General features: G+C 39.0%; 2 protein-coding genes and 4 non-coding genes across 13 annotated transcripts; 5 read left to right on the top strand and 1 right to left on the bottom strand.

The window, feature by feature from the left end:
* The first annotated feature begins 588 nt into the window (after nucleotides 1–588).
* Nucleotides 589–7006, top strand: EIF4A2 (eukaryotic translation initiation factor 4A2). Of its 8 annotated transcripts, none has more exons than XR_002480447.2 (12): nucleotides 792–835; nucleotides 1669–1717; nucleotides 1804–1936; nucleotides 2216–2355; nucleotides 3148–3316; nucleotides 3409–3518; nucleotides 3727–3870; nucleotides 4174–4311; nucleotides 4546–4635; nucleotides 4858–4937; nucleotides 5386–5496; nucleotides 6205–6289. XR_002480447.2 is itself a non-coding variant. In XM_021692571.2 (11 exons), the coding sequence occupies exons 1-11, from the start codon at nucleotides 807–809 to the stop codon at nucleotides 6347–6349; spliced, it is 1224 nt and encodes a 407-aa protein (XP_021548246.1). In that variant the 5' UTR covers nucleotides 589–806; the 3' UTR covers nucleotides 6350–7006. The 8 variants fall into 8 exon arrangements, 6 of the variants coding, with proteins under 6 accessions (XP_021548246.1, XP_044775902.1, XP_044775905.1 ...); XR_002480448.2 differs by having other exon boundaries at nucleotides 5386–5492; nucleotides 6205–6276; XM_021692571.2 differs by lacking the exon at nucleotides 5386–5496 and having other exon boundaries at nucleotides 589–835; nucleotides 1672–1717; nucleotides 6205–7006.
* Nucleotides 2047–2115, top strand: LOC123323250. Its single transcript, XR_006539303.1, has one exon. It is a non-coding gene; the product is annotated as a small nucleolar RNA SNORD2 (small nucleolar RNA).
* Nucleotides 3913–4088, top strand: LOC123323243. Its single transcript, XR_006539299.1, has one exon. It is a non-coding gene; the product is annotated as a small nucleolar RNA SNORA81 (small nucleolar RNA).
* LOC123327007 lies at nucleotides 4351–4482 on the top strand. Its single transcript, XR_006541472.1, has one exon. It is a non-coding gene; the product is annotated as a small nucleolar RNA SNORA63 (small nucleolar RNA).
* On the top strand, nucleotides 4662–4801 carry LOC123323199. Its single transcript, XR_006539273.1, has one exon. It is a non-coding gene; the product is annotated as a small nucleolar RNA SNORA4 (small nucleolar RNA).
* RFC4 (replication factor C subunit 4) lies at nucleotides 6806–22076 on the bottom strand. Its single transcript, XM_021692574.2, has 11 exons — nucleotides 22041–22076; nucleotides 19556–19695; nucleotides 17914–17992; nucleotides 13807–13886; nucleotides 11788–11907; nucleotides 9638–9781; nucleotides 9321–9441; nucleotides 8594–8719; nucleotides 7458–7538; nucleotides 7267–7383; nucleotides 6806–7184 (listed from the first exon to the last, which is right to left on the bottom strand). Exons 2-11 carry the CDS (start codon nucleotides 19681–19683, stop codon nucleotides 7089–7091), a joined length of 1092 nt encoding a protein of 363 aa, XP_021548249.1. The 5' UTR covers nucleotides 19684–19695; nucleotides 22041–22076; the 3' UTR covers nucleotides 6806–7088.
* Nucleotides 22077–22455: the final 379 nt, after the last annotated feature.

The following is a 22455-nucleotide window of genomic DNA, read 5'->3' as shown; positions in this document are numbered from 1 at the left end:
TAAAAATTATTAGTATTATTTTAAAAAGAGAGCGAGAGAAGACCAGAGGCAACATGAGAACAGTTGGCTACGCCAGAGACATTTGCAAAGGACACTACACATTTTTTCCTCGCTTGGCACAACGTACTACGGTGCACCGGATTTCCTGGGACATGCTGGGTGGCCGACATTTTCCCTAGCAGGAAGTTTCACACTTTTAAGATCTGAATAGATGTTAAACGCTCAGCTAAAGGCCAGGCAGCTCTTTACCGTCGAATTAAACAGCGGTGGGAGCCGGCGGAATAACCCCATTGACCCCCCAGTGCAGAGCGCGGCCGTGCCTCCGCCGCGGGCCCCGAGCGCCGGCGGCGGACGGCGAGCTCGGCCCAACTGGCCCGCGGGGAAGCGCCGGCCGCCCAGCACGCAGCCGCCCCAGGCTTCCGCCTCCCGGTCCCGCTCGGCTCCCCCGGCCGCCTCTGCTTCAGGGACGCGGAAACCCCGTAGGAGCGGGGCGGGCGGGGAGCGCGGTTTGGCTACCGCTTGCTGCAATATTCTTCCGCCGCAAGGCAAAGAGTCCCAACCCTCCCCCAAGGCCCTGGGATTCCCAGCGGCCCTGTAAGATCGAGAAATAACCAAATTTGGATTTTCCCAGCCACTCGCTTAGGATATTTTCTGAGCTAAGGACCCCAGGATCACAATTTGGTGGTTGACCGAAGAGCGACGAGAAAATTCCTCCGCAGAAAACGGGTTCCGGCCGCGAGCCTATAAAAAACGGGTGGCGCGGTACCGCTGTCTTTCCAGTCGGGCGCTGAGTGGTTTTTCGGATCATGTCTGGTGGCTCCGCGGATTATAACAGGTATGGCGCTTTCTCGGCGGTGGTGTTTTGTGGTGAAGGTCATATGGCACCGGCGGAGATGGTAACGGACGGCGTGGAGGCAGGGAGCTCTGGGTTCATAGGCGTTTCCTTGGGGTTTAGCACTCCTCTGCCCTTCGAGAAGCTTCCATGATGGGTAGGGCCTGGATTGCGGGGAGGCAAGGGTACAAAAACGGACTGGTTGGAGGGTGTCTTTTTTTTTTCTCCCCAAGACGCTTTGAAATCCCGGCCGCTTCCCCTGCCCGTACGGAGCAGGTATAGTTAAAGCGGTGGCGCAGTCAGCAGTCGAGACAGTGCAACGGGGCCCGAAGCTTTATTTGCGGCGGAAGGCGCGAGTTGCAGTGCTCGACTTTAGGTGGGGTGGGGGGAGGGTGACAACGGCGCCCGCTCGCCAAGGCCACAAGGCGGATGGGACCGCGCCGGCAACGGGGTCCGTGCGAACCGTTGGCATCGCTCTCGCCAGGCCTCGGCCCGCGTCAATCACCGCGGCTTGCGCAGTGTAAGGGGCGGAGCTCAGCGCGTGGAGCTCTCGCGAGACGGTCTGCCGCCGAGACGGGAGCGCCTGGCGCTCGGGCCTGGGGGAAGGGCCGGCGTCCGTGGGGCCTTTCCTGGGCGTCCCCTGTTGCCGGCCTTCGGGCAGGCGCGCACCGAACATTCCGTGCCCTGCAGCGCCAGCTTCCTTGACTGCCTTGGGGGTGTACACGTGCAGGGGAGAGTGGCCAGACTAGACCGGCTATATAACAGGGCTCTCCCCTAATGTGTAGTAAAGGATGGCTGGGGAAAGGGATGTTCTCTAACTGCAGTATTCTTGTCAGCAGAGAACATGGAGGCCCAGAGGGAATGGACCCTGATGGTGTCATCGAGGTAAGAAATGGTTGTTGATTTTGAGACGTTGGAAAGGTGAGCTTGTTCATCCCATTTATTCAGTTTCTTTTATATGTAATTTACAGAGCAACTGGAATGAGATTGTTGATAACTTTGACGATATGAATTTAAAGGAGTCTCTTCTTCGGGGCATCTATGCTTATGGTTTTGAGAAGCCTTCAGCTATTCAACAGAGAGCTATTATTCCTTGTATTAAAGGTAAAAGAACTAGTTATCACTTTTTTAAAACGAATTAACTGTTCTAGAAAGACCTGGACCGTAAAAGGGAAAATAACTTCTGGGGGACTAGCACCTGTTTGTATTCCTTAAAGTGAAATGATGGCAATCATCTTTCGGGACTGACCTGAAATGAAGAGAATACTCATTGCTGATCACTTATTATTTGGGCATAATTAATGTTCCAAACGGAATACATGGTGTGAACTAGAAGTGGCGGTTTGATGTGGGATCGGTAAATATGTATCCTACTTTTTTTAGGGTATGATGTGATTGCTCAAGCTCAGTCAGGTACTGGCAAGACAGCCACATTTGCTATTTCCATCCTGCAACAGTTGGAGATTGAGTTCAAGGAGACCCAAGCACTAGTATTGGCCCCCACCAGAGAACTGGCTCAACAGGTATTGATAGTGTAGTTCAAAAAAACTGCTTGCGTGTTGCATAGGTTTCAGGTTTCACAACTGTGAAGAATTTAAAACTTAGTGTAAATTGGTCCTATCAGTAAGAGCCCTCCTTTTTAATTGTCCATGCATGCAGGGAGTTTTTGTTGAAAGTTAAAAATAGGAACTGGGTGTGCAGGTACCGGTTGGCAGGGTTGTGTAACAGATTTGAGAAACCAAAGCTTTTCAGGGTGGACTAGATCTGTTCCCATTTTTAAGTTTGAATGCAGTTGTGCAACATGAAAACTGCAGTGACATGTTATCATTTGACTGTCTCAGTAGTTTGTGATGCATCTGTTGCATGCTATGTTTTCAAAGCTCACTGCTATATTGGCTTTGAAGTAAAACCTTGCTAATGAAACTAGGTTTTATTAAGGTCAAGAGGACATAAGGTCCAGTATTTTGGGAAAAACTAAAGTATCAACAAGTTGTCCTAGATGTAATGGCAGAGTTCCACTATTTACACCTTCCTACACAATGAAAAGCAATGTAGGAAATGATTTAACTAAAATCGTTTAACTAACCTAGCTGGTATCTGGGGCAACAGGATCCCAAGTTTGACAAGGCACAAGGAAGACCTGTTAAGGGCATTTTATCATGAAGCAGTTAGATCAGTCTGCATTTTAAGCTTGGAGTTAAGTATTGTGCATGCATAGAAGCTATTTGCAGACCAGATATTTGCCATATGCTTTGGAAGTTTAGGCACAGAGCCTGTAATTCTACTGGATAATAATTAAGGGTTTTGGCTTTTAGATCCAAAAGGTAATTCTGGCACTTGGAGACTATATGGGAGCAACTTGTCATGCCTGCATTGGTGGAACCAATGTTCGGAATGAAATGCAAAAACTGCAGGCTGAAGCACCACACATTGTTGTTGGTACACCAGGGAGAGTATTTGATATGTTAAACAGAAGATATCTTTGTAAGTATTGCTGTCCAATGAGAGTATAATTGTTACTTAAATAGTATCCCTGTGCATCTAGAGCTGATAGTATGTATGGCTTGCTTTGTCAGCTCCAAAATGGATCAAAATGTTTGTTTTGGATGAAGCAGATGAAATGTTGAGCCGAGGGTTTAAGGATCAAATCTATGAGATTTTCCAAAAATTAAATACAAGTATTCAGGTGAGCTTTAATTTTACTCCCTGTTCTGTAGTAGGTTGGGGTTTAGGTTTAATGTAGGTGTACTGATGGATTTGTCCTTCCCCCCTGCTTAAAGCAATTGGTGCATAACTATACACGATTTTGTAGTGAGGCAAAGACACTAGGTCTCAGTTTGAGTGTTGTGAAAGTTGTGCTGTTTGTGTGACCATATGATCATTGTCTTTTTAAGGTTGTGTTGCTTTCTGCCACAATGCCAACTGATGTGTTGGAAGTGACCAAAAAATTCATGAGAGATCCAATTCGAATTCTGGTGAAAAAGGAAGAATTGACCCTTGAAGGAATCAAACAGTTTTATATTAATGTTGAAAGAGAGGTAATTTGTCTAATTACTTAACATTAAGATGTTCATTTTTTAGCCTTCTTGTATAAGCACTGTGCTAAAATTGCAGAAACTAGGATTGCCTTAGTTTTTGTAATAATGCTAGCAGAGTACACACAAGAAGAAAAGTAACTGCACTAGATTGTGAAGACTGGGGTGGACCTCTTTCTTAATGTCCAGTGTCCTTTGTCTTAAGATTTGGTGCAATATGTCTTGGATAGGCCTAACAGAATGAATTTCTAATGAACATGAGTTGGAAACTAGATTTTAATAACTGTTAACTTTGAAAAATTGTAGGAATGGAAGTTGGATACACTTTGTGACTTGTACGAGACACTGACGATTACTCAGGCTGTTATTTTTCTCAATACAAGGCGCAAGGTGGACTGGCTCACTGAGAAAATGCATGCCAGGGACTTCACAGTTTCTGCTCTGGTAAGAGGTGTTCTAGTAGTGATAATTGTATTTGCATTAAAGCAGGATTTAGACTACAATATAGCTGTTAAGTGCTGTGTTGTCGTTCCCCCTGCTCAAAATAAAGTTGTTTCTTAACTATACCTGTCTGCTATACCCCTGTAGCAGCCAGGGACGCTTGGTCTCATACATGTCAATAAAATTAAATAGGTGATTTGACTGGTGATTCTTGAATTAAGGTTTGTTAATTTGCAGCATGGTGACATGGACCAGAAGGAAAGAGATGTTATCATGAGGGAATTCCGATCAGGGTCAAGCCGTGTTTTGATCACTACTGACTTGTTGGTAAGTCTCCCACTGTACTTTTTAATCTACCAAAAGTTTGTTTTGGGGGGAAGGTTTTTTGATAACCTTTACCAGCTTGGGCTCTTTGGGAGAGTAAAGACAAGACCACACTCCACAGTGGGCTATACCACTTACCATAGTTCACTACTATTTTGTGGCCTACATTAATAGCTGTCTAGTTTTTTAAATTAGAATTTGAACACCATACCATTGTGTTTTCAGGCTCGTGGGATTGATGTGCAACAAGTGTCATTGGTTATAAACTATGATCTACCTACCAATCGTGAAAACTATATTCACAGGTGAGTAGGTGGCATTTTGGCTGTTACTGTATTGGTAAAATGAATTCATGTGTGGCTTTTCTACGGATTGATTTGTTTGAAAGGTAACTTCGTATCAGGAAAGCAAAAAGACAAAAGACTTAGTAACTTGGTAAGATGTAACTAAAATTGTACTTGGGAAGATTGGTCATCTACAGTGGGAAAACAGTTGTAAACGTTGCCCAAATTGTGGACTTATTACATACAGATCAGGTGGTTTAGATCTGTTGGTCTTAGCTTACTTTTGAGTTTTTAGTGAAGTTCTTGTGTCCATGTGCTTTCTTGGTGATTCCTCTGTAGTTGGGATTTTCTTGGTGTTGTCTGGTAGCAATTTGAGCAGACCCTGGTTTAGTTATAGTGGCTTTATCCCTAAGTAAATTGAACTGTACTTTGTTATATGATGTAAAAAAAGACTTTTTAAAAAATACAGGAGTCGATAGCAGCAGTTGATGACGAGATGGCGCTCAGAAACGGCGTTGACGTAATTTAGGACGTGGAATCATAAGCGAAACAGCACACTGTTTGAATAAAGAGCGAGTCGGTATTTATATTTGTTTTTCTTTTGTCATGATTATTTGATATTTTTAAGTTGTTCCAGCCAAGGCATTTTTGTATGTTAGTCTCTTAGGCGGTTTGTGTTGTCTGGTTTCTATCAGGAAGGTAGCTGTTCTGGAGGTAAACACGTTTGAGTTAATTTTGAGTTATAACGTGTGAAACTGAGCAAAAAAGCAGTGATAAGTTTGGGTTACCATACCAAATACTTGTTTTCCCACTGGAAAAAGTTGTAAGTTTTAGACAATAGTTAACCTTGCAGCATTTGTATTTACAGTTTACAGTTCCAGAGGTGCGTCGAAATGGATTTACATAACTGTTCTTTTTTGTTTTATCCCTGGTGTTTACATCTGTCCCAGGCTGACATCTGCTCTTGGCTGGCCCACTTTGGTATGGGCTTTAATTTCATTACCCCAAACACAATACTGTCATCTGCTTTAAAAGTAATGCTCAAGACACCTGATAAAATCTCATTTTGCAGCCAGACAAGCCTTGAATCCTTTTGGCACTAACTGCAAAGGAAGATTTTTTTCTCTAGATATTGATTAGCAGCTAGTGCGCTCCAATTAGAAGCACGAACTATAACCCTATTAAGTAAACAGCAGCTGATGGTTAACAAGTGGATCATCATGTTCAGTAGTTCATTCATACTCGAGAAGTAACATTCTAATTGCTCTGATTTCTTTTTCTTACACAGAATTGGCAGAGGGGGTCGATTTGGGAGGAAAGGTGTGGCTATAAACTTTGTTACTGAAGAAGACAAGAGGATTCTTCGTGACATTGAGACTTTCTACAATACTACAGTGGAGGAAATGCCAATGAATGTGGCTGACCTTATTTAATTCCTGGGATGAGATAGTTTTGAATGCAGTGCTCGCTGTTGCTGAATAGGCGATCACAACGTGCATTGTGCTTCTTTGGGAATATTTGAATCTTGTCTCAATGCTCATAACGGATCAGAAATACAGATTTTGATAGCAAAGCGACTTTAGTCGTGAGCTCTTGTGAGGAAAGGCATTGGCTTTATCCTCTTTAGAGTTAGACTGTTGGGGTTGGGTATAAAAGATGGGGTCTGTAAAATCTTTCTTTCTTAGAAATTTATTTCCTAGTTCTGTAGAAATGGTTGTATTAGATGTTCTCTATCATTTAATAATATACTTGTGGACTAAAAGATATAAGTGCTGTATAAAATCAGCCAATTATGTTAAACTAGCATATCTGCCTTTATTGTGTTTGTCATTAGCCTGAATAGAAAGGCCTTTAAAATTGATTTTTTTTTTTTTTTTTTTTTTTTTTTAAGAGAGCATTTGAATGCATTTTGTTTGGTATTGTATTTATTCAATAAAGTATTTAATTAGTGCTAAGTGTGAACTGGACCCTGTTGCTAAGCCCCAGCAAGCAATCATATCCTAGGTAGGGTTAAAGCCCCAGTAAAATTGCCATATTGCACATGTCTTAATGAAGTTTGAATGTTAAATAAATTGTATATTCACTTTAAAGGTGCTTTGGTCATTTTATTTTTATCAGATCATACTTAAACTTGAGTAGCTTACAAAACTGTATCTTAGAAAAATGATCCTTTCAGCAATTCTGAGTTAACTGCTGCATCACCGTCGCACAGAGGCTGATGAGTTGTAGATGTTCATCAGCACCATCTGCTAAGCATTTATCTACTTCCTATAAGAAAACTAAAAGTTAGGAAAATTTGCCATGGAGTTGTATTTAACACATTTTGCTGAAATGTGAAGTGCCTACTTACAGCAAGTTTTTCTGTGATAATGGATTTCTGTTTATCAGAAAGGTTATCATTTTCTACGACCACATCATGAAACTGATTTACAAGCTGAGTTGCTGCATGGCCCTCAGCAATTAAGTCCTGCAACAGAAAGAGTTGAATTTAGTAGGATCATAATTTTTTCCTTCCCCAAAGTTACCTGTAAAGTGACTTACTTTTACCACAGCTTCTAGTTTATCAAAAGAGCCACTCTGACACGCAGCAAATATTCCATCAATTGTCCCAGCTGGTATTACCTAAAGTTTGGGAAGGCAAAGGAAGAACTTGGGAAGAACCTCATGCTCCTATCATGGAGCACCAGAAAATTACTGAAATAAGCTTTTCAGGTAACCATAACCTAACCCTGATTAGGTAATAGTGATGCATTTTGCTTTTAAAATTTTTAATGCCCCTGAAAGTTTCAGGCTTGGGCCCAAGATGGGATAAGAACAGCTGAACTGCTCAGTGGGTGAGCAGCTAAAAACTCTCCCCAATGGCTCAGACCCAAGTGGTTCTAACTGTTCCTCAGCAATGGCTAACATCTATCAACTAGCTTAAAGGGAGATGCCCCCTTTCCTAGTAAAGATGCCACTAATGAGATTGCTTTTAGAAAGCTTATAATACCCAGAAAATTAAAGGGGACTAATGCTATCAATTTCTTAACGGTATGAAAAATATCTTACGAGCTTAAGTCTTAAAAGTAGTAGTTATACTAGTAGAGATGAACCCTGACAAATGATTTCTCCAAGTGGGATACTGCCCCTTTATATATGACCCTTTGTCAGATTAGTAAGAACAGGGATATCTGTTAAATCTCTCAACTGCCGTTATCACTGAAGTGTTGTGATGCTTCCAGGTTATTTCCGTGTAACACTGTTTCTAGCATAGTACTTGGCACATGCTATAGGCTGTCCCTCAGGTTTCGTGTTAAAAATCCCTACTGTGATACTAAGAGGGTGAGAACTTTGGGAAGTTGATTAGGTATGAGAGCAGAATCCCCATGAAAGGGATTAGTGCCCTTATAAAAGGTCTTTCTGCCAGAAAGGATGCAGGTGAGTCCATGAACTAGGAGTCTATGTACTAAGAAGTTGGTCCTCACCAGATACTCAATACAGGTATCTTGATCTTGGACTGCCCAGCCTCCTGAACTGTGAAATTTGTTTATAAGCCACTCAGCTTACAGTATTTTGTTAAAGCTGCCTGAATGGATTAAACCAGCACATAATAAGCATTCTGAATACATTTGTTAGATGAAAATTTTCTAAGAGCCCCAAGCCCAACCAAAATTTTTAAAATTATCTCGTATTCTTACCCCAGCAATGTCTGTTATCACCTTCTCTGTGATCTCCTTTCCACCTGTTAATCGGGTAGCACTTTGAAGAAATGTAATGGCTTTTCTTAAATCTCCTTCTGACACTTTAACAAGACAAGCTATTCCCTGAAAAGAGAAAAAAATTTTTTTAACCTATGATGGCCAATTAAGACTTTGACTTTAATAAAGAAAAGTGAAAAAATGCTGTTTTAGCCGAGTTAGTTGGAGAAAAATAAAACTTATTTTCGGTTTTAAGGGAATGACAAAATTCATGGAGATAGCATCAGTCCAGTGGAAGGCTAGAGATCTCTTGTCTTTGAAAGAAATTTGCAGAGACAAATGTTCCGTATTTCTAATCCTATTTTCTTGAATACATAAAGACGATTCAATTACGGTTAAATTCTGTTAAAATGAGTAAGGCCTACATACCCTCTTTCATCACCAAAATTTCATCACAAAATTCACTCCTCAAGTGAAATATTAGCTAGGACACTAAAATCTTATTATGCAGAGATTTGTTATCGGAGAATTTGCATTATGTGTATGAAATCTGCCCCAGTTCTGGCTCTCTGAAATATTGATAATAAGCTTATAATAGTAACAAGAAGGCTGAACCTGTAATTCCTAGACATTCCAAATGTAAAGCACCACATCTGATGCTTTTGGGACCTCTTATGAATCATCAAAGGAATTCGTAACAACAATATTTGTAATAATAAGTAATTACCTCATTGCTAATTCTGACATGTTCTTTATCAGCAATGTCTAGTAATCGCTGCTGTTGAATTTTATCTGACAGTGGTTTGAATCGGAATTTAGAACATCTAGACGTCAGAGGTTCAATTATTCTGTAAAATATCGGGGAAAAAAAAAAGTGAGTATCTAAAGATTTTCCCCCAAAGAACTCATTTTTATCAAGAACAAATCAAGACTTGATGGAGGAGAAATTACTGTAGCCTTGAAACATTTACATTTTTTTCTCTCCCTAACTGGAGTTATCAAAACAAGGCTGCCTACCATCTATCTTCAGGGCAATATACATACCGACTGACATAGTTACAGATGAGACAGAATCGTGTGGTTTTAGACTCCTTCTCCATGGTACGTCGTAAAGCTGCCTGAGCAGCTGAGGTCATAGAATCTGCCTCATCCAGAATCACAATCTTAAAAGGAGGACATGGCTTCCCACTGATTCAGAAAACAGGAGTTATAATTCATATATTGTCACCAAAATCTAATTTTAGAACACTCTCATCCCAAAAAGAAACCCCATGCCCATCACGCCTTCCAGTTCTCCCAGCGGTAGGCAATCATGGATCTCTACTTTCTGTCTCTAAAGATCTGCCTATTCTGCACATTTCATATAAATGGATTAATACATTGTCTTTTGTGATTGGTTTCTTTCACTTAGCATGCTTTCAAGGTTCATCCATGTTGTAGTATGTCATTACTTCATGTCATTACTCTCCACTACAAATAATACGGCAAAGGGATATAGCACATTTTATTCGTTCATTCATAGGTTGATGGAGAGTTGGGTTGTTTCCACGTTTTGACTACTATGACTAATACTGCTAACGAACATTTTTTAACATGTTTTGAATAGACCTATTTTTTCGTTTCTTGTGAGTATACACCTAGGATTGGAATTACTGGGTTATCTGGTAACTCTATGTTTAATTTTTAGATGACCTGCCAAACTATTTTCAAAATGTCTGTACCATTTTACATTCCAACCAGTGAAGTGTAAGGGTTCCAATTTCTCCACATTCTTGCCAATATGTTGTCTTTTTGCTAAGAGCTACCCTAGTATGCATTAAGTGGTATCTCATCATGGTTTTGATTTGCATTTCTCTATGGCTAATGATGTTGATGAGCATGTTTTCATGTCTTTATGGGCCTTTTGTATAGTAGTCTCCCCTTATCCACAGGGAATGTGTTCTAAGACCCCAGCAAATGCCTGAAGCCCTGGATAGTATCAAACAGTATATAAATATATATATGCCGTGTTTTTCCTATACACACATACCTATGAAAAAGTTCGATTTATAAATCAGGCACAGTAAGAGATTAACAATAACAACATCATTAACAATATAATAATGAAAGAAAACAATTTTAACAATATAGTGTAATAGAAATTATGCAACTGTGGTCTCTCTGAGAATATCTTATTGGACTGTACTCCCCCTTCTTGTGATGTGAGATGGTAAAATGCCTATGTGATGAGACAAAGTGAAGTATGACATAGGCACTGTGATGCTAGGTTACTTACTAATGACCTGATGATGATTATGTCAGAAGGTGAATCATTTGCTCTGGACTTCAGCTGAGTGTAGGCAAGTGAAACCATGGAAACTGACTGAAGCCACAGATAAAGGGGGACTACTGTATCTTCTTTGGTGTAAGGTCTATCAGTTCCTTTGCCTTTTAAATTGGGTTTTCTCTTGATTACTAAAATGTACGAGTTCTTTATATATTCTTGATCGAAGTCCCTTATCAAATATAGGATTTATATGCATTGTCAATCCAAGGTAGATATCAAAAATCAGTCATTCACTTTCTACAAATTCTTAAGTGTGCTCTGATATGAATTTAAATATATACCAGGTTCCAAAAAATTTAATCTTAGAACTGTGCCACATAAGGATTATAAGTAGCTGACTAAACATCCTTGTTTAACTCAGAGCAGTCCTATTTAAATTATTAATAATACTTCCTCTTTTACTCTAAAAGTGTCTCAGTTTGGACAATAACTTATATGGTCACCCTAATTAGGAAATATACACTGAAGCTTAAGATAACTGACAGAACTTTTTTTTATAACACAATAACAAAAATCAGGTGTACCACCAAACTACCAAATTTGATTAATAAATACTCCTTAGACAAAACATAAGTTCAAAACCCTTGACAGCTAAACAATTTAAAATTAGGTATTATAATGGAAAGGTCATTTCTGGGTTTAAATAATTTAGATAAAGGGACACCTGGCTGGCTCAGTCAGTAGAGCAAGCAACTCTTAATTTTGGGGTTGTAAGTTCGAGCCCCATGTTGCTTGTAGAGATTCCTTAAAAAAATAAAATAAAAAAATATACGCTCTAACATGAAAAAGGAGTTGGACATTTGGCAGAAACGTATTTTAAACAAATGCAATGACATGGTATGAAGAAGGAAAAGTGAGCTTTACTTACTCTGAACGACTTCCTGACACAGTTAATTGAGCAAAATTCTTCACTTTTTCTCTAACTACTTGTATTCCACGTTCATCGGATGCATTTAACTCAAGAACTCTTAATCGAAAAAGTTCAGGCCTATGTCAAAATGAAACAAGTATGAAAAATAACAGAGCATATAAGTAACTGAGGTTTAAACCACATTTTAACAATTGCACATTCTGTAGTAGTTTAAAATCCACCTAGTAAGTACTAGATAGAAGGCATGCAATCACTTGTATTTTTTATTTTGTAGAGACATGCAGTTTAAAAAACAGGTAGATGGTATCACATAAATAATAAAATTTTAAATCAATTTTCCACTTAAGATTGTATCATAAATATCTTGCCATGTCATCAGAACCACTGTAAATACCATTTTAATAACTATGACATTCTATCCTATGATTGTACCATCATTTACTTAATTTATTCTTCTATTGTTAGATATTTAAATAGTTTTAAATATGGTACAATTTTAAATAATGCTGCAACACAGCATATTTTCAATTATTTCCATAAGGTAGCTTGCTATAAGGACTATTACTGGATTAAAACATGAACAGGTTTTTTTTTTTTTTTGAGTTTAAAAAAAAATTATTAAAAATAGCTCACCATAGGGTCATCTGAGAAATCAAAAGAAAATTAAAATAACTGGCACACCCTGCCAAGTCTTTGTTTTTGAAAACTTTACTTTACTATACACGTATTTATTTTTTAATTAAAAAAATAAGAACTGGGACTTAGTTTTGTCTTTAGTTTTCCTAAACAGTATGATAACCTTCTAAGCATTTTTCTATGGGCACATTCATAAAGCTCTGTGCATATATTTTCCATTTTAAAACCACATATACTATGAAATGTGTAATTCATAATTAAATTTCGTTCTAAAGGACAAACATTATTTTTAACAGGATATTTTAAAAATTACATAATTTGGACTGACCTCCTCTCAAAAAACTATTAATAAACTACTTGGATTTCATTATGACTACATTGCTAAGGCTCGTTCATCAGGTTGGATCTGAGTTGTGGAATAATCAAAAAAGCTCTTTTATAATTTCCTTGAGAAACAAAAATTGCTGTCAAATAAAATATTAGGTTCACAGCACCTTCCCCTTTTTTCTTCACATTTCAACATAACTAATTATCTGTACATATTTGGTGGTTTCAGAGGTATCTGAATATTTTCACATGTGGGATTTCAGATGTACCCTTTCACCATATATATGCCTGATATAAAAGTTCTGGATAAATTCAAGATAGCCTTTGGTACACTTGATCTTAGCCAAAAGGCCAAGAAGTGATTAAGACAGACTTTGCTATTGGTGCATGTTTTAGGGATATCATACCTGGGCTGATTTATATCTTTTAACTCTAGGTAAAAGGCTCCTCTACAATGGTTGATAAGCCAAGACAGTCAATCCTGAAGAAGAATCTAAGAAAGTGGCTCACAGAGGTCTTCTGGTGTACCTGGAATTCTGCATCAACTACTACATACTCTGCTCACACTCAAGATACTTGAGGTCAAGGAGTTGGCCTAGCCACTCCAGAGGCAGGGCCTGGAAAGGCCAGAGCAAGAAAGAACTCTAGAAGGAGTGGTGTGGGGTCATTAGCATGAGACACAGCAGATCCTATCACACAAGGACACAGATGTGTGAACACAACCACCATTAAGAGAGTAATGAAAGTATTGGCATGAATAAAGATAGGATAGGTCCTTTGGGCTCCAAAATCAAAATGAAAAAGTTAGTGATGACAAAAATCATAAGGCTTCCTATGTTGTAGTACATCAAATATTTGAATAAGGTTCAGAATGAAGATTACAAAAGATGTAGGCAAGCTTATTTATTGGAGGGGAGGAACTGGAAACGGGCCCACTGAATTAATAAAAAATACAGAAATAATAACCTTACAAAGAAACCAAATACAAATTTTTAGTTAAAGAAAAGCAGAGATTTTTGGTGTCAAGTCTTTAAAAAAAAGATTTCAACTTACCCAAAAAGCTCCCTAGCTGCTGCCAAAATGGTGGATGTTTTTCCAGTTCCAGGTGGCCCATAAAACAAGAGATTAGGGAGCTGTAGAAGTTAAATTTTATTTTTTAAAAGTTGTATTCTGGTACAAATAGATGAAAATGATGACTGAAAATGTCTATGGAACAGTGCAACAACTTCCTTAATAGGGCACATATCTGAATACAAATATTTCTTAATATAACCAGTATCACACTATTAGTAGTTGTGAATCCTGCTTTTTCACATAATACTATACTTTCCCCCAAAATGTCTAATATCTTAAGCTGAATCAATATTTATGACTGTTTTATACCCAATATACTTAGGTGAGTTTTCAAAGCAGGAATTAGATACCTTTCTTTCTTTTTCTTAAAAAGATTTTATTTTTAAGTAATCTCTATACCCAACATGGGGCTTGAACTCATAACCCTGAGATCAAGAGTGCAAAGTTCCACCGATTAAGCCAGCCAGGCACCTCGAAACCTCTTTTTTCTGAAGGGAATCTCAGGCTTCTGTCAGTTCCCTATCCCACCCCTCTGCTCAGGATTAGGCAAGATTTTATATTTTGTAAGAAAGATTTTGTATTTTATAAAGATGTCCATTGCTTCAAGGGGGAAACAGACCAAATGAGACCTTCAATTTGGCTAATACAGAGGAAAAAGGAATGAAAAAGACTTATCAGGGCTCTGGATGAGCTGATGTTCCTAGAGTAGTGGTGGGAAAAAAGTTTACTAAGTGCCTGGCAGTACTCTACTCCATGATTATATACCCTGTAGGGATGCCCACATATATCAGGGAGAATTAATTAGAGGAAGAATGGGTAAGACTAAATCACTATCTTCTTTTATACCTTAAATCTCACTGGCTTGGCTCCTATCAAGCAGGCAACTAATCTGTGGTACAGATTGATAAATGTACTAAATTCTAATGAGCTCTGTCATAAAACTGCACTCTTCAGTATGTCCTTTCACGTACAGAAATCACTGCACATGGGACACTAGGAAGCAGTTTATTTGCTTCCATTCTTGCCTAACCCTCAACCTTCCCATCCATTCTTCACCCAAATCAGATGCCCCTCTGCTTGCGACTTAAAACTATTCACTGGCTTCATACTCCACCTAGAAAAACAAAACCAGACGAACAAAAACCAACCTGTATTTATGAACGTCCATGATCTGCTCACCTTTCCAGGCTCCAGTTTACAATGAATTCCAACAACTAAGCACTTACGGCCTATCCCGTCCCCCAGCTAGGGTCTGACTGCTTTTTTCCTGCTTCGCCAACTTCTACTACATTACAAGTCAGAAGCCTTCCCTGACCACCCAATCTAAAGTGGAACTCCTCTGTTACTCTTTGTTGCACTTAATTCAACTTGCAATTATTTATATACAACAATTTACAATCATTGTTCTTTATTTAGTGTTTTGGTTTAATTGTAAAATACGTCTACCTCACTAGATGGTAAGCTTAAGGTCAAGAACCTTATTTATTGGGCGCCTGGGTGGCTCAGTCGGTTAAGCGACTGCCTTCGGCTCAGGTCATGATCCTGGAGTCCCTGGATCGAGTCCCGCATCGGGCTCCCTGCTCAGCAGGAAGTCTGCTTTGCCCTCTGACCCTACCCCCTCTCATGTGTTCTCTCTCATTCTCTCTCTCTCAAATAAATAAATAAAATAAAATAAAAAATCTTAAAAAAAAAGAACCTTATTTATTCATATCTGTATTCTCAGCATCTTGTACAGTACTCAGCATGTGTACAATAAGCCAATGTACAGATAAATATATTAACTGAAGACTATTACATTGGTAGCATACAGCTTAAGATATAGGCTATGAGTTTTGCTACTTAAAAACAAACACCAAAGAACCTCCTAAGCTTTTTGACTGGTTTTGGTATCAAGGTAATGTTGTCCTCATGGAATGAATTTGGAAGTTTTCCTTCCTCTTCCATTTTTTGGAATAGCTTGAGAAGAACAGGTATTAACTCTTCTTTAAATGTTTAGTTGAATTCACTTGTGAAGCCATCTGGTCCTGGGCTTTTGTCTGCTGGGAATTTTTTGATTACCGATTCAATTTCATTACTAGTAATCGGTCTATTCAAATTTTCTGTTTCTTCCTGATTCAGTTTTGAAAGATTGTTAAGTTTCTAGGAATATTTATCCATTTCTTCTAGGTTGTCCAATTTGTTGGTATATGCTTTTCCATAATATTCTCTTATAATTCTTTGTATTTCTGTGGTGTCATTTGCTATTTCTCTTTCTTCATTTCTGATTTTGAGTCCTCTCTTTTTCTTGAGGAGTGGGGTAAAGGTCTATCAATTTTGTTTATCTTTTCAAAGAACCAGCTTTTTTTTTAAATATTTTATTTATTTGAGAGAGCGAGCGAGAGAGAGCATGAGCAGGGAGGTGGGGAGGAGAAGCAGGCTCCCTGCTGAGCCAGGAGCCCAATGCGGAGCCCGATGTGAAGCTCGATCCCAGGACCCAGAGATCATGACCTGAGCTGAAGGCAGACAGTTAACCAACTGAGCTTAACCAACTGAGCCACCCGGGCGCCCCTCAAAGAAGCAGCTCTTGGTTTCACTGATCTTTTCTATTATTTCTTCTTAGTCTCTATTTCACTTATTTCTACTCTAATCTTTATTATTTCCTTCCTTCTGGTAGCTTTGGGCTAGTCAATTTGGGTATGTGAATTATATTAAAATTCCTAGGTTTTTTCATCTTTAACTATTATTTTGATCCATGCATACCTCAATATTTGTAATAATTCATCCATGTAACTATCACATACAATAACTTAACTTCCTTAAAACACGGTAAAATTATTAAACCTTACATTATATAACAGTGATATATATGGTGTACACAAGAACTGTATGCAGAATATTAGTTCTTAAAACTGATTTCTGAAAATCATCTATTGTAATTCTACTTTAAAACCTGTAATTCTACTTTAAAATCTTTTAATGTAAATGAAGGAGTGCTCGCTTTGGCAGCACATATACCAAAGTAAATGAAAGAATGAATTATTTTTCTTTACTCTGTAGAATTTAAAAAATTCCTTCATCTTTAAGTTTTACAAAACGTAGTCTGAAAAGAAACATAAGATATTAAATAAGTGTTTTAAAAGAGGAAGTTCCTAATTCAGCCTTGTAAGATAGGTGGTATAAAGTCAAGAACTGGGTCATAATCCCACTACAATTGCCTCAAGGGTTGAGAATATGGCCAATTAAAATATATCTTGTCCTGCAATCTGTGTAATTATTACTATACAATTAAAACTGTGTATTATAAAATTAAAAGGTAAAGGTATTTGGATGAAATCAAAACAAAAATTGGCAGAGAAAAAGATTTTAAATAGTTTGATAAATATAACTTCTTTCAAAATATATACTCTTATAGTGTAATTCCAGGAAGTGAATAATGGCAGCAAAAGCCAAAAGAAACTCTAATTCAAAGTAGCCAGGTTGAAAGGAAGGAAGCAACTCTTCTTGGGAATAAAGCAAAAACCACACCCCACTTTCATCTGCAACTTTTCCCCTTCTTTCACTGAGCTCTTAAAGCACTTCATCATACACAATTTTAAACTGCTAATTCTTATGGGGTTATCTTGTCTCTGAATCATCTAAAATGCAAGTCATTGAAGAATTTTTTTTATCCCACATATGGACAGAAGACACAATGCTATAAGCAGAATTAAATACTCATTTTTTGTATAGTTCAAACCAAATCCTAACATTAGGTGAGCAATTATACTTTCAAAGAATCTCTGACTCTTCTTTATAGTGCATATTATTATCTATTATTCTCTTATTTATTTGGCTTCCATGATTATTCTCTGTGTCTCCCCACCAAAATCAAAGCTCACAAGGAAAGGGACCCAGTATGTCTTGTTCAGTGGTCTCTACTTAAGTACTATGTAACAATGCCATAAGATAGGAGATGCTCAATAAATATTTGAACTAATATACAGCTAGTATTTAAGGGGGGCAGGAGGTTATGAAAGGAAGGAAAAGAAGGAAAACAATTAAATCTTAATTAAAAAAAAATTTAAATCTTAAATCTCCCAATGACATGAAATATCATCTGCTACTCACATCAGCACCTTCTAAAGACTTTTTCAGCACTGCAACTACTTCTTCCTGGAAAGCAACTTCATCCACACATTTTGGGCGACTGGAAAAGAACCCAAAGAGATTATTTAGTATATTACAGTAGCCACAGAAATGTCTTAAGTGTTCCTTTTGCTAAAATATCAATGATAATACTCAAATATTGGTAATAAAATGGGAAACTTTCATAACTGGAAGTAGGTGGAAACCTCACTTGTATTTACCTTAAGCTAATACATACTGAAGGAGTGAAGTCATTTTTCCCTTTATAGATGCAGTTTACATCTATAATGCTTACAAAAATTAAGCAAAAAGATCTTATTACACCACAAATGTCAACTGGTTAAAAATTTAAAGTGAACACTTGCCCAAAAAGTAATATATTTTGACAAGATCATGCACTTAAGGGGAAAAGGAAGAACTATTTAATAACCTCAGGACAGACAACTATTTTGGTTAATATAGTTAATTGACTAATACCAATTTCATCCATCACCTAACTGCACAAAAAAACGCCTAACCAGTCACTTGATTGAGAGCTAACTAACAAATTTAACCAAGATGAAGTATAATAACATATAATTTTCATTTTACATCATTAACTGGTGATTTTAAGAGAAGCTGGAACAAAGTTATACTCCTAACCCTAAGATTAGGCATTGTGCTTAATTAGCTAGCCCTTCTTTGATTTATACATTTCTAATTAATAAGGTCAATGCCAGGTAGGAATTTTAGGTCAGATAATGTTTTCTAGGGAAACCAGCATAAGTTATAAGCTAGAGTTTCATATTCAAATACCTGGGGCCAGGGAGGAAACAAGAGTAAAAGAAGGCAGAGTATAAGGCAAGAGAAAACAGAAGGAACTACGGTGAACTGAGGTACATATGACCTTTCCAGAATGAGAAGCAGTACTCAAGTCCAACTAACTATTGTCAAATGAGAACCTGCATCTAGTTCTGCCTAATCTCTTGAGAAGCTGAAAAGCTAGATTTTTTTTCCCTTTGTATAATTTATTTTTTTAATTAAAAATCCAGATTTTTATGTGAAATTTCCCATTTTAAAAATCACTGTTAGTGCCAAACTAAACATATGAGGGTCTTATTTGACCTGTAAGTAATCCGCAAACTTTTGATAATAATTGAGCCTACACCAGGGGTTACAACTACTTGTCATAGTATCACTTAGCGGATTGAAATTGAAGTGCCACTTCAAGTGTTGTTTTTGCCAAAAACGTATAAGCAAAAACTCAATGATTTCCACCTATCTGTAATGAAAGGTTCGGGAACAGATTATTTGGATTTATGTAGAACTCCTGACCAAGAGCTTATGGCCACATTCTAGAAATTCTGTTTTCTCTTGCTGTATCTCAATCCCTAAAACCATAGACCTGAGTTATAGGAAAGACCTTGGTTCATCTATAAAGCAATTAAACTAGATCATCTGAAGGTACCTTCGGTTGCAAGGTTCTAGGACTTACATATTTGGGCGATTTTCAAGGACAACTAAACAAAGCAAATCATCCCCCTCTTAAGTAACAACAACAATAATAACAACAACAAAAAAGTGACTAAAACTGGTTAGAGAAGTAATTTATTAACTACGTCAAGAAAAATATAAGCATTCTTACTATTTTTCCACCCATGGAACAGGTTTGGTTTTCTTGTTCTCTCCACTGCTTCCAGCTGTGGCAGCAACTCCTCGATCCTTCAGTGACGGTTTAGTACTGACAGATGTGCCTTTTAGAAAAGCCTGCATCGTTACTTCACTCTGACCAGATGCAAAACAGGAAAGTTCTTTTGAAATCATTACGAGAAAGTGGGAAAGCACACCTAGCACACTTAACCTTGTGCAAAATACTCCAATAATTACTTACTAAATAAAGGACATCACCTCACGACCTAGCAGCCCCTAAATGTATTGTACTGAGAGCTACAGGGACAATTAAAGAGGCCAAAGTGCTTAAGGAACCTAGAATCTATTTATAGTGAGAGTTACAGATCAAAGATAAATCTTATGACTGAAAAAATTTTAAGGGTTCCTCACTTTTTGACAAATATGATGTCATTAGTGGCCAAACTGTGAATGGGCATCTACAGTCTCTTCCATTCCAGTCATGGACCTACCTCTAGCTCAGACCCTGGAATGGACTTAGCAATGAGGAGTGCTGGGACCACAAATGAGAACTTTCATTTCTTTTCCTGGGCCTAGAGCTCCATTCAAGGGCCTGTTTTACTGGTAGAGCCAATGACTGCCTTCAGAGCCTATTTTGTGTGGAGAGTTGGGCCGGGGACTGTGTTGTTAAAATGGAAACCGCTCTTTTGCTAATAACATGCTCATCTGAAGAAACCAAAACAAAGCAGAAAAGTATGAGTTGTTGGGCGCCTGGGTGGCTCAGTTGGTTAAGCGACTGCCTTCGGCTCAGGTCATGATCCTGGAGTCCCGGGATCGAGTCCCGCATCGGGCTCCCTGCTGGGCAGGGAGTCTGCTTCTCCCTCTCCCACTCCCCGTTTGTGTTCCCTCTCTCACTGTGTCTTTCTCTGTCAAATAAATAAATAAAATCTTTAAAAAAAAAAAAAAAAAAAAAGAAAAGTATGAGTTGTTTTAAAAAGTCATACAAAATCTTACCCAGAAGGTAACGACTATTAACGTTCAGGTAAACTTTCTTCTAGGCAGCAGAAGGCTGTTTTAAGGATAGAAAAGCATCATTAGCTTGCCTGAAAATCCCCAGCATCAGTGGCAATTCTACTTTTTTCACTGCTTTTCCCCAGTGCCTAAAGCAGTAACTGGTGCACGACAGATGTTCCATAATATGTGGTGACTGAATTACCATTTATAAGACTCACTTCCCCTGCTATAAAAGGAGTTAAGGCCTATTCAGTAAGGCAGTTAATAAAAGAATGAATAAAAGTTAAATAAAAGAATTGTGAAAGCCCACATGCTCTGTTGGTGGGAATGTAAACTGATGCAGACAGTATGATATACAGTTTCCTTAAAATGGAGTTTCCTCAAAATACTAAAAATAGAGCTACTCTATGATCCAGCAATTCCAGTATTGGGTATCTATCTGGAAAAAAACCAAACAAACCAACAACCTAAAATCACTAATTCAAAAAGATATATGCACCCCTATGTTCAATGCAGCACTATTTACAACAGCCAAGTTATGGAAACAACCTAAGTGTTCATCAGTGGATGAATGGATAAAGATGTGATACACACATGTAATGTTACTCAGCCATAAAAAAGAATAAAATCTTGCCACTTGTGGCAACATGGATGGACCTTGCAAGTATTATACTAATACAGGCAAGTCAGAAAGACAAACACTGCATGATTTCACTTACTTGTGGAATCTAAAAAACAAAGCAAACAAAAACCCAGACTCATAGATACATGGAACAGACCAGTGCTTGTCAGAAGGGAGGACGCAAAAAGGAGGAAGGGGGTTAAGAAGTACAAACTTCCAGTTATAAAATAAATAAGTCATGGGACGTAATGTACAGCATAGGGTATATACTCAATAATTTCACAAACGTCTAATCACTGTTGTACACCTGAAACTAATACTGTATGTCAATTAGACCTCACTTTAATTAAAAAAAAAAAAAGAACACAGAGAGAAAGCATACTTGTGTGTACACGTACTTCTGTGCTTGGCATTTGGATACTCAGTAAATAAATGGCTAATAACTGTAAACAGCCAAGCTTTTTAACGTTACTGGATTACTCCATCCCTGCCAGATGCAGTAATTACTAAACAGTACTACAGCTCAAAGCAGGGCTCTGAAAGATGCTGTACGGAGCTACCACTGCGCGAACCAGTGCGTAAGGGGAAGACATAGCAGGGGCATTAAGGGCGCAGGAGCTGAGGAAAACGAAGGCTACCCTCACAATTTCTCGGGCTGGTCACCTGTTATCCCCAGCTCCCCGTACTCCCGGGCACTGCCTGGGCCTTTCAGCCTCTCGTCTCCGGAGGGTGGACGCCACCGGCTCGTCCCCGGGGCTTCCGGGATAGGGAAAGGGCGAGGTGGTCGCAAAGTCCTAGCTCCGTTCCCAGGTGTGAGACTATCAGGCCTAGGAAGCCCCGAGCCGCCACACCGGGTGACACTTACACTCACCGCCGTCAGCACGGTCGCCCCAGTTCCCGCCACCGACCGGCAGGCGAAGGGCAGGGCGGGAATACGCGGGCACGGCGCGCATCACTTCCGGCTTGTCGCGCGCTCTCCTGGTCCACGGAGCCGCTAACTCGTGCGCCGTTTTATTTGCACAGGTGAGACGGGCTTTAGGGACACCCTGACTGGAGCGAGAATGACTAAGGAGGTGTGAATAGAGTTCCACCTATTGTCGTGCATTCCTCCGACTGGAGGCCGCGGGACAAGGAAGATTGAGCGGGACAGACGCGGAGGAGCGGCTGGGGCGATGGACCCGGCATGCTCAGCGAACGTGGGCGGGGAGGGGTCTGCGGCTGCTTCCATACGTGGGGAGGGGCGTGCTCTTCTTCTGTACCCGCTGTCCCCGGAGGGCTTC

Source organism: Neomonachus schauinslandi, chromosome 1 (genome assembly GCF_002201575.2).
Source record: "Neomonachus schauinslandi chromosome 1, ASM220157v2, whole genome shotgun sequence".
In the NCBI taxonomy this organism is placed as follows: Eukaryota; Metazoa; Chordata; class Mammalia; order Carnivora; family Phocidae; genus Neomonachus; species Neomonachus schauinslandi.
Note: the sequence above shows the minus strand (reverse complement) of the source record. Positions and strands in the feature narration are given on the sequence as shown.

Coding starts and splice junctions, on each gene's coding strand:
- RFC4 (XM_021692574.2), bottom strand. CDS start 19,683: ATGCAGGCTTTTCTAAAAGGCACATCTGTCAGTACTAAACCGTCACTG. Junction 9,442..9,637: donor ATCTGTAACTATGTCAGTCG/GTATGTATATTG, acceptor GATATTTTACAG/AATAATTGAACCTCTGACGT. Junction 7,539..8,593: donor TGATAACAGACATTGCTGGG/GTAAGAATACGA, acceptor CCCAAACTTTAG/GTAATACCAGCTGGGACAAT.
- EIF4A2 (XM_021692570.2), top strand. CDS start 807: ATGTCTGGTGGCTCCGCGGATTATAACAG. Junction 3,317..3,408: donor GTTAAACAGAAGATATCTTT/GTAAGTATTGCT, acceptor TTGCTTTGTCAG/CTCCAAAATGGATCAAAATG. Junction 3,871..4,173: donor ATATTAATGTTGAAAGAGAG/GTAATTTGTCTA, acceptor GAAAAATTGTAG/GAATGGAAGTTGGATACACT.